This window comes from Labrus bergylta, chromosome 5 (assembly GCF_963930695.1).
Source record: "Labrus bergylta chromosome 5, fLabBer1.1, whole genome shotgun sequence".
NCBI classification, from domain to species: domain Eukaryota; kingdom Metazoa; phylum Chordata; class Actinopteri; order Labriformes; family Labridae; genus Labrus; species Labrus bergylta.
Window position 1 is genome coordinate 30,645,297 of NC_089199.1, and position 10,787 is coordinate 30,656,083.

The 10,787-nt window shown below is 38.0% G+C and overlaps 1 protein-coding gene across 1 annotated transcript in view; it reads left to right on the plus strand.

Annotated features, from left to right (window-relative positions):
* Nucleotides 1-6,562, plus strand: part of LOC136179322 (NLR family CARD domain-containing protein 3-like) — a 41,755-nt gene extending 35,193 nt beyond the window's left edge. The window contains exon 10 of the mRNA XM_065955493.1: nucleotides 5,058-6,562. Within this exon, the coding sequence (XP_065811565.1) occupies nucleotides 5,058-5,067 (10 nt within the window). The 3' untranslated portion in view covers nucleotides 5,068-6,562. The remainder of the gene's footprint in view (nucleotides 1-5,057) is intronic.
* Nucleotides 6,563-10,787: the final 4,225 nt, after the last annotated feature.

The following is a 10,787-nucleotide window of genomic DNA, read 5'->3' on the forward strand; positions in this document are numbered from 1 at the left end:
GTTTAGTAAAAAGGTTACACATTTAAACAAAGTTAATCATCTAATTGTAAACATCATACCAAGGCAGATGAGAAGTTAGAAGTGACTAAATATACAAACAAATTACTACAAAAGTGCTGAAAAAAAAACCAATACACCTAGAACAGTGGTTCTCAATCTATGGTACCACCGGTGGTACGCGGGCTCTCTGTGGTGGTATGCAAAGAAATCTCCACAATATAAAAAACAAACCCGTTCAGCATAAAACAACAATTTTTTTTTGTCGTACTCTTATCTTATCTGTCTTGTATCTATTGAGTTGTATTTATATCAAATGTGTTTTCCCCTCTAAATTAATCTAGTTTTTGCAACAAACAACTTTAATCTGCTCAATTTATGTTCGCGCACAGACATAAACAACAACAGGAGTACGCCCCGCGTTTTGAAAAGTTCCACTCGATATTCTGTTATAGTTCAGTCCTGAATCAACAGCAAGCAGCTGTACATTAACATTTTTAAAACGGAGCCAGGAGAAGCTTCAGTTTTGATGCATGTACGGACAGCGGACCTTATCGCTCCCCCTCCCTCTCTCTCTCTCTCTCCCCCGCTCTCTCTCGCTCTCCCCCGCTCTCTCTCTCTCTCCCCCGCTCTCTCTCTCTCTCCCCCGCTCTCTCAGGCACGCAGCAATTTTATGAATTAATGAAAAATTAATTGAGAACAGGTTGGAAATATACTTGGGCCCAGGTATCGTGTTTGTGTGGGAAACACTGGAGACTAAATATTTCCAAACAGGTTGTTGGTATAAAGTTGTCATTTTGATTGTTCTGCACTTTTGTGTGTGCCAGTTCTAGCACTAGCCCTTATTAGGCCTACAGTGTGGCTGCCAGCAGTCAATAATAAATAATATTCTTTTTATGAATTAATTTGCCTCTTGCATGAAATGTGTGTAGAAATAGGCCTACAGTGTATTTTAACGTCAACCATAATGGTGGTTCTTGAAGAGCCAAATATTTTCGGAGGTGGTACGCAGGCTAAAAAGTTTGAGAACCACTGACCTAGAAGAAAGGAGAAAAGTCCAGGGGGCTCATCTATCAACAGTGTGTGAGCACGGATCTGTGCGTAATGAGGAAGAACATTCCCACACAAAGAGTGGAATTTATCAACTTGTTCTTTTACTTAGAAATGTGTGTAAATATAATAGAATAGAATAGAATAGAATTACTTTATTGATCCCAAACTGGGAAATTGTGGCGTTATATATGAGTAAAAAACACAATGTTAGCAAATCTAAACACAATATAATATTAAATACAAAGTAAATAAGTACTAAAACTATCAAAACTAAGACTGTGAATATATACAACCAGGATTTAACTAAGCATTACTAGTCTTAAATAGGAAGATTAGATATGGAAGATTGAATGTAAATGTGCAAAAACAGAGTTGTAAATGGACAGTATTGACACAAGTTAAAGTGCACGAGTGTAGACATATTATAAGCAGAAACTATACAATATAACGGCGAGTAGTTTGTAAACACGCAGACACGCCGACACAAACACTTGAAGGAATCTTGGTGTTCATGTGTTACTTTTAATGACAGCTGTCCTTTTCTATCAGAAAGGTATCCTTAAATGACTTCCCCCACCAGCTCAGGTGTTCTACCTTAATATATATTCTGCCAGCGGTTGAATAGATAGTACGAACATCAATGGTGACAATGGATACCCTCGTCTGGTACCTTTTGAGATCTTAAAAATACATTTACATTACTCCATTAACTCTAACTCTGGCATTAGGCTGCTTGTTCATAGCTTTCAACCAGCTTATAAAGTTGGTGTGAAGTCCAAATTTACTTCAGGTTTCAAACAGGTTCTTTGTTAATCTTCATGTCAAACACTTTTTTAATTCCAGCTCATCACAGACCGACTCTTTACAAACTGACAGATGTTTACAGACACTTAAATGTCTGCTGTGTCTGCTTTGCGTCTTTTCAATGTCCGTCTTTTCTCCCTTATTAAACTCTGCTAATGTTGAGAAGTTTCACTGAAGTCTGATCCAGTCAGTTAGTGATATTTGATAAGGGGGCATGTTTGTCCGTAAAAAGACTTCCTGGAAGGCTGGTCTCAAGTTTCCTCGATCCTCTGTGCTGAAAATAAGAGACCTGAGACGTCCATCAACATGGCGGCACAGAACGACTTCCGGTTCAAGCGACGAAAAATAAGAGACATGAGGAGTAGCCATTCAGATTGAGAGCAGTTAGACATTCTTCATCAAACTGATTAGAGCAAAGTTAATGTTTGTTATTTTTCTGTTATTTGAAGTCAGAATAAATTCAGTTTAATGATCTCTGAAATATGACGTGAAGTTCTGTTAACTCTGCACCAAACAAAGAAATGTTCTTCAGAGGGACACTTTTTCATTTCCCTGTGAGGACACTTGAGATAAATCACTTGAACCTTTACATCAGTAAACGTTGAATCAGCACTTCCTCTTTCCCCTGAGTGTGTTTAGGTCTTAACATGACCTGTGCTCAGGTGTGTTGGTGGGGCGTTGCTGTCTCAGGGGGCAGAAAGCAGCTGCACCATGGACCAACAAAAACCTGCTCTAAAGTCATGGTGCAGTATTTCCATGCTATTTAAAGGCTCCATTAGTAAGATGGTGAGATGCACAGACACAGACAGGTTCACATTGTTCTTCCACAAGGCTCGTAACACACACAGGGACAGATTACACACAGCACACCTGTGAGACACTGCAGTTCATCCAGGTGGAAATAACTCTTTAAGGTGTGTTTAATGTCTGCTGTTATTTCTGTCCCAAAAGGCAGAGAAAATCAGAAACTGCTGCTGCTAGATTTAAACACAGTTTACATGAATCAACAGTAAACACATCACTCAACTGTCTGTGACATGATGATGATGATGCCTTCAAGGACTCTCAGTAAACACATCACTCAACTGTCTGTGACATGATGATGCCTTCAAGGACTCTCAGTAAACACATCACTCAACTGTCTGTGACATGATGATGATGCCTTCAAGGACTCTCAGTAAACACATCACTCAACTGTCTGTGACATGATGATGATGCCTTCAAGGACTCTCAGTAAACACATCACTCAACTGTCTGTGACGTGATGATGCCTTCGAGGACTCTCAGTAAACACATCACTCAACTGTCTGTGACATGATGATGATGCCTTCAAGGACTCTCAGTAAACACATCACTCAACTGTCTGTGACATGATGATGATGCCTTCAAGGACTCTCAGTAAACACATCACTCAACTGTCTGTGACATGATGATGATGCCTTCAAGGACTCTCAGTAAACACATCACTCAACTGTCTCTGACATGATGATGATGCCTTCAAGGACTCTCAGTAAACACATCACTCAACTGTCTGTGACATGATGATGATGCCTTCAAGGACTCTCAGTAAACACGTCACTCAACTGTCTGTGACATGATGATGCCTTCAAGGACTCTCTGTAAACACATCACTCAACTGTCTGTGACATGATGATGATGCCTTCAAGGACTCTCAGTAAACACATCACTCAACTGTCTGTGACATGATGATGATGCCTTCAAGGACTCTCAGTAAACACATCACTCAACTGTCTCTGACATGATGATGCCTTCAAGAACTCTCAGTAAACACGTCACTCAACTGTCTCTGACATGATGATGCCTTCAAGGACTCTCAGTAAACACATCACTCAACTGTCTCTAACATGATGATGCCTTCAAGGACTCTCAGTAAACACATCACTCAACTGTCTCTGACATGATGATGCCTTCAAGGACTCGCTGTCCCTTTAAGCTTCAAGTCACCAACACGTGACCACGAGAGCTGAAAGGTGGCGTGCTACTTTCCACGCCCACTTCACTTCTGAGCAGGACTGAAGTCCCTGCTGCTCTTCATACTGGATGTTCTGTATCACTGATAATCAGAATAATCATGATAACGATGATATTATATGATCAGAATAATAATAATAACTTTATTTATATAGCAGCTTTTAAAAACACAGGTTTACAAAGTGCTTTGACAAACAGCAAAAACAAGAACAAACTAAAGCAAACACAGAAGAACATAAACAACAACAAGAACAGAACAAATGTAAAATACTAAAAATAATTAAATACAATTCAACAGAAAAGAACCCAAAGTGCACGATACCCAACAGACATATAGAACCAGACCATCACAAGAACCATCACAAGAACCATCACAAGAACCATCACAAGAACCATCACAAGAACCATCATAAGAACCATCATAAGAACCAACACAAGAACCATCACAAGAACCATCACAAGAACCATCATAAGAACCCAGGAAACACAAGAACCATCATAAGAACCCAGGAAACACAAGAACCATCATAAGAACCCAGGAAACACAAGAACCCAACAACACGAGCTGAGACCAAGAGGAGCAAAGATTTAAAAAGATGTAAGAAACTAAAAGAGCTAAAAGAAAATCAAAAGATAACAGCAATAAGAAGGTAAGAGCAGAAAAAGAAATAGAAACAAGTGGTTCAAGGATAAATAAAAACTATAATGTTAATAATAATAAAAAGTATATATAAATATAAAACATAAATAGACAAAGTAAGATCATTAAGTTAAAACATAAGAGGAGTTAAGATAAGAGCATAAATAAAAGACAGTAAGAAGTAACAGAAGATAAAAATAGTAAAACCAGTAAGAAAAGACATTAAGAAGACGACATCACATAAAAACAAGTCTGTAAAAGTACGTTTTAAGAAGGGATTTAAAAGAATTGAGGGAGTCTGCGAGTCTTATCTCCTCAGGGAGGTCGTTCCAAAGTCGAGGGGCCCTGACTGAAAAGGCCCGGTCACCTTTAGTTTTAAGTCTCGACTTTGGAACGACCAGGAGGCCCCCACCTGAGGATCTAAGACTGCGGGCTGGCTCATATGGTGTCAGTAGCTCTGTTATATAGCTTGGAGCGAGCCCCGTCTGTGTTTATCATGAATAATATAAAGAATCATCATGAAGTCTCTCTCAGAGTCTAATCTCTCATTTATGTCTTTTTATATCAACAGGCGGTGGTGAGTCTTTAAAGAGAGGATCCTGCTGATCACAGAGCTGGAAGCAGCAGCTGGTGCGTTGGTGAGTCTTTAACTGGGCTGTGTTACTGGGAGACTGACGGACCAATCACAGTGCAGATGAGTCTCAGTGCTGCAGTCTGAGCTGCTCTGAGATCAGCTCCACCGTCACACACAGGACCATGACCTCGGACATTTTTCTATTCTCATATTCTGAATTTAAACCGCTTCATGACTCAACGACCGAAGATGAACTCTTTGATTTGTATATAAATGTTTCTGTTGCAGCGCCACCCTGTGGACATGTGTAGTGGTGCAGGTTATTCATTGACTCATATTCACAGATAACAGTAGAAGTTGATTCCAGCTGTGCAAGTTAAAGTGTGAAGTTCTGCTTTTAACCACGAGTCGTTGGTCGTCTGATAATAAATCAGTCGTCTCTTTGTTGGATCAAAACAAAGAGGAGGCTTCACTGAGTTTTTAAAAGAACTACAAACAGGATGTCTGGATCCAGGTGCAGAGTCAGCACCTGAATATTTGATGTAATATGAGATGATATAAAAAGAGCTGAATAACATGCAGACTCAATCATTGATATTCATTCATTATGTCAGGGTAACAACGGACACGTTATCAAACTATCTTTATTTTTAACTTCTGATGTTTATTACACTTTGATGTTTGAACCTTCTGTTTTTATTATCTCAGGATTTTAAATCGAAATTAATTCAATCTGTGGAGGGTTTTATTTAAATAATAATTCATGTTTAGGTTCTGTTGCTGCTATCACTGCTTTCTGCCAGCAGGTGTCACTGTTTCCACAGTTTCCTCCCAGACTGATCGATCTGAAGAGATTATTTCTGTGTCAGGAAACACAAAGAACGATAGATATTGCCAGCTCTTTTATTTGTTCTTATGTTTTTATATTTCATGTTCAAGTTTAATGTCTCTTTTTGTAATCACTGCCCCCTAGTGGACAGGAGTGTGGAGCGATTCAAAGGCAGAAAAAGAATCTTTGACTGGACTTCTGTAATGAAGTGAAGTGTGAAGGAAGTTGAGCTTTCTTTGAGTCTCTCTGTAGTTTGTAACTGAATACTTGGACTCTTCTTCACTTTAGAGGGAACATGTTCTCCACATTTCTTCAACACATTCTCTACGAGTTCCTCGTCTGATCTAATTAACCCCGTGTTTTAAGATGGGCTGGTGTTTCTGCTCTTGGTGTAAAGCCAGACACAGTGATCTTTCTGTCATGTTGTTCATGTGTGTTACTCTTGATAATTCACTCAAATAATGTCTCTATATTCTACAAGTGATTTACTTTTTAAATAACTGACACCATGTCAACACAAAGTTTCACTGCTTCCAATCCGCCTCTTATACGACGGCCATGTTGCATTAAATAACATCAACCACTTCTGTTTATTAAATATCACAGTCTGGATTTTATTAAGGCTGTACATTAATCTTCTTTGAAATTAAACTTCATTTGACTCAAACATGAAGTTGGTGTTATTTTCTGATGTTTATGTTTTTGTCCTCTTGACTCGTTTGTTTTCAGATGTTCATCAGGCTCCAGGTCCCATCGAGGAAAAGTTCATTCCTCATGATTTAATTCATGAAGCCGACCTGAAGTTTTGGATGACACAGTAAATATAGACTTTAGTTCAGTATATAATTCATATCATTATTTTAGTTTCATTGTGGAGAAAAAAAATCAGATTGGAGCATATTCCAGACAGACACAGCATGTCCCGGTTACCATAGTAACAGTCCCTGTAACCATAGTAACTCATTGTCCCTGTACCCTTAGTAAACCACTGTTCATGTTACCATGGTAACAGTCTGTCCCTGTGTAACTTTAGTAATTATAGAATTTCCCTCGGTATCAATAAAGTATCTCTGTAACTCACTGTCCCTGTAGGCTAACCTTAATAACACACTTTCTGTCTATCTGTAACCATAGTAACTCACTGTACAATATCATCTAGTTTGTTGAATAAATTTAAGTTTTTTACGTCTTGTTTCTGATAATAAAAACACGTTTTGAACAAAATAAATCCACAGAAAGCGGAACAAAAGGCTGCAGCACCTCCACCGTCAGTAGGATACTTTATAGTGTGACACACAGCGGAAGGAAACAGCGCGAGCACCAGATTTGAACGCAGCTACATTTCCTCTCAGACTTTCCTGTTGTCCTAGTTCATCTTTTTTTAAAGTTTAATAAAACCACAACAACGTGTTCAGCTGAGAGTCTGAGAGAGTTTATCAACCAGCGACTAACGGCTGCTGCGGAAGACATTTTTGTAGTTTTTAAAAGAACTATCGTGGAGTACGAGGAAGAGATCGATCGTCAGCGCAGACTGCTGGATATCGTTTGGAAACCTCACATCATCTTACACAGAGCAGGGGAGGAGTTAACTAAATGATTTGAAATGAATATACAGAGATGTTTGATTAGTTTTGTTCCCAGTGGTGTTACTAAAACAGCGGAGTGGTGGGAACATTTAAAAAAAACTGATTTCTAAGCCTAACCATGAAGTCGTGACATTAGCATATTTGTTATTTTCTCCTTTAATAAAACATAAACGCCATCAGTGACCTCAAATTACGACTGAACTATTTGAATCCCTCTAATGTATCTTCTTCATATTCTGTTGTTAATATTTTGAATGGTCTGCTGATGCAAAGTGGAGCCTGAAGAAGTGAGTATACTCTGAATTAGTCCCTAAATGTTTTAAGGGTCCCGTCCTAATCGGCCTCTGTTGTAATCAGTGACATGGAAAACTCCTGCAGATTTAGTTCAGCTAATAAATGAGCCTTTTGTTTTTACACACTGACACTCTTCTGCTGCTCGACTTAAAGGAGTAGAGATTGTTATGAAGTCAACATAAAGCTCAGAAGAGGAGCAGATCTGATCTTTTTAGTGTTGACAGACTTCAGACTGAAACACCTACATGCCTTTACGTCTCCTCATTCCTGAGCAGTGTTAGAGGTGATGTGTTACATCTTTGGAGACTTTTATGTTATGTTAACATGTATGGACCGGACCCTGGAATTAGAAGTGCTCACTTTAGTAGGGGTCCAGATAATGGCACAACGTGCTGTAGTTTGGTACCATAGCTTTGGTACGTGTCCCTAAATATTTCACATATTAAGTCGCTCACCTCTAAAATATTTGTACAATAATTGTAAGAGCAGCGGGCTACCTTTTGCTTCTAACTGTTATTTTTGCTTTGTGGTGAACAATGAGAGAAAAAGTGATGAAAAGTTCAAAAACACTCTTTGACAGGCCCTTTAAACATTTCTTCTGCATCATATCTGGATATCTTTACCTGTAATAGTCGGTTTTGGAGTACCTCTGTAAACCTTTCATGACTTTACAATATAAAAGCAGATGTTTTATGAAAGAAGTCTCGCGAGAAAGTGGGAGAACGCAGGTAAGCCTGTATTTAAATTAAACAATTTACTTGTAAAACTACAAGTGTTGAGACTCATCTCACAGCTAAATACATCTGTCATGTTTTAATGAATTATTATAAAATCTCGGGTTTCTTTCCAGATGAAAACGTGACAAACCGAAACATGACGTCCTCGTCCACGAGATTTAAACTTCATATTTACAGTCTGAGGTTTGACCGTTAGCTCGAGTCCTCTTTTAAATCTAACTGTTTGTTACTCACCTCATGAAGAGTTGTTTTCATCCTCTCCACTGAAGAAAATCTCCCTCAGGTGAACCCGGAAGTTGTCCGAAGATAGAAACGTATTAATTATTCGGTCTACTTTCAGGTGAGCATCAATCAGCAGCAGTAACGTCCCGCCAGGATAAAGTGGCAGGAAGTGACGTCGGAGAAATATGATAGGTTTTGTAAATATAGATGGACCTTGATAAATTAAATAAAAAACGCAGAATTCATTTCTCTTTACTACGGAGCCCCTGAAGTCCAAAAAAGTAAAAAAATAAAAAAATAAATAAAAACTTCTGCGCACAATATATACATTTTCCTTTTTCTTTTACTTTTTAGGACTTCAGGGGCTCCTTACTTTCCTGTTTAAATATATAATTACAAATAAAATGAAGTAATTTGTATTTAAAATATGACATAAATACAATCCCGTGACAACTAATACTAAATGTGTGTTTGTAAACATTTCCTTCCTGTTTTCAAAAGATGAACCTTTTAAAATTAAAAACTATTGAACACCTTCTTTTGCAGTTTTCATGACACTGCTTTTTTTGTTTGATTTAGAAAAATATCTTTGAGGAAACTTGGAAAAAATATAAATCCAACAAGAACTGACTTTTTAATTAATTTTCAAGTCCAATTTATCAGCAAATAAATATTAATTAATCTGTTTTTTTATGTGGGCAAAATATTAAATTCATAAAACTAAATGGCTGAACAAATAACCCTCCTTTTATAGTTTAAAACTACAGATGTGAAAAACCCTGAACAGTAAAAGTGATTTAGTTAATTGATTGATGGATGTTTGTGTTGTACAGTTATAATTATGTTCAATGACGTTTAGATGTCTACAACATATTGAACATGTCTGTCCATGCATTTGATGTTCATGACTCTGTAATGGTAATTTCATCCAATAAAAAATAAGTAAAGAAAAGTTGGATTTATCCTTGACTTATTTAGCCTTATTAGTGTTTTTGCTTTTATTATCTTTATCTTTAATGTTATAACTTTTGTACATTGAGAGCACAGTTACCAAAGACAAATTCCTTGTGGTGTGTGTCTCAGCATACATGACCAATAAAGCTGATTCTGATTCTGATCTTTGCAATGAAAATGAAATGTTGCTTTAAAAACGAGACAAAAGCTCAGAGATGAACAGAAGCACCAGGCGTCAGGAGGTAGAGAAAAGGAGATAGCTTTACTATAAAGAAGGCGTCGCTAGCAGAAGTTGCAACATCTCATCATACACGCATACATGGTGAATATATTTATGCCATTTTCTGTTGAGTATGTACCTTACAAAAGCTGTTATTTTTGCGTGTCGAAGCGAGACTTTGACGAGCTGCTCTGATACACATGGTAAAAACAAGAAGATGCTAACATGAGAAGTCATACAAAAAGCCAAACAGCATGTGATCAATCATTTTTTAAAAATCCAGTCGCAAATCTCGTATGTGCACCGGTCAAATTCTAAGACATTGCAGCATTTTGAAAATGAGACACACGAGAAGCTGACAGTTTCTTTTTCTTTTCCTCCATGAAAGGTGAGCTGAGGTGACGCAGACAGTAAAAAGAGACGCTCAGCTCCGTGTGCACCTTCAATTTATCGTGCACAAAACAAAAAGGACAAGAAAAAAAAAAAGCACTGAGTTTCAGCAAGTATGCATAATTCTCTTTTCTTTGTAATATAGCCAGTTTACAATACCCCCCCCCCTGCTGTGATCCACTTGAAGGGGAAAGAGAAAGGCCATGTGGGAAGAGCAGGGTGCAGGTTTCCAGACCAAATCCAGGAGGAAAAAAAACTTCCAGTGAGTTCTGTGAGAAAGTTCAGACTTTTGCTCCCAATCCAGTTTTTGATTTTTTTTTTCTTCCTGTTTTCTTCTATGTCAGCACCGTTTTTCTGTTTTTTTTTTGTTGAGGTTTCTGTGCTAGGTGCAAGAGTGAACATACTGAGAAACAAATGACGACAGAGAAACAAAACAGCCAGCTGATTCAAACTCAGGATATTGCTTTGAGTTTCTGCAGAAGGAGAGAAGGTGAA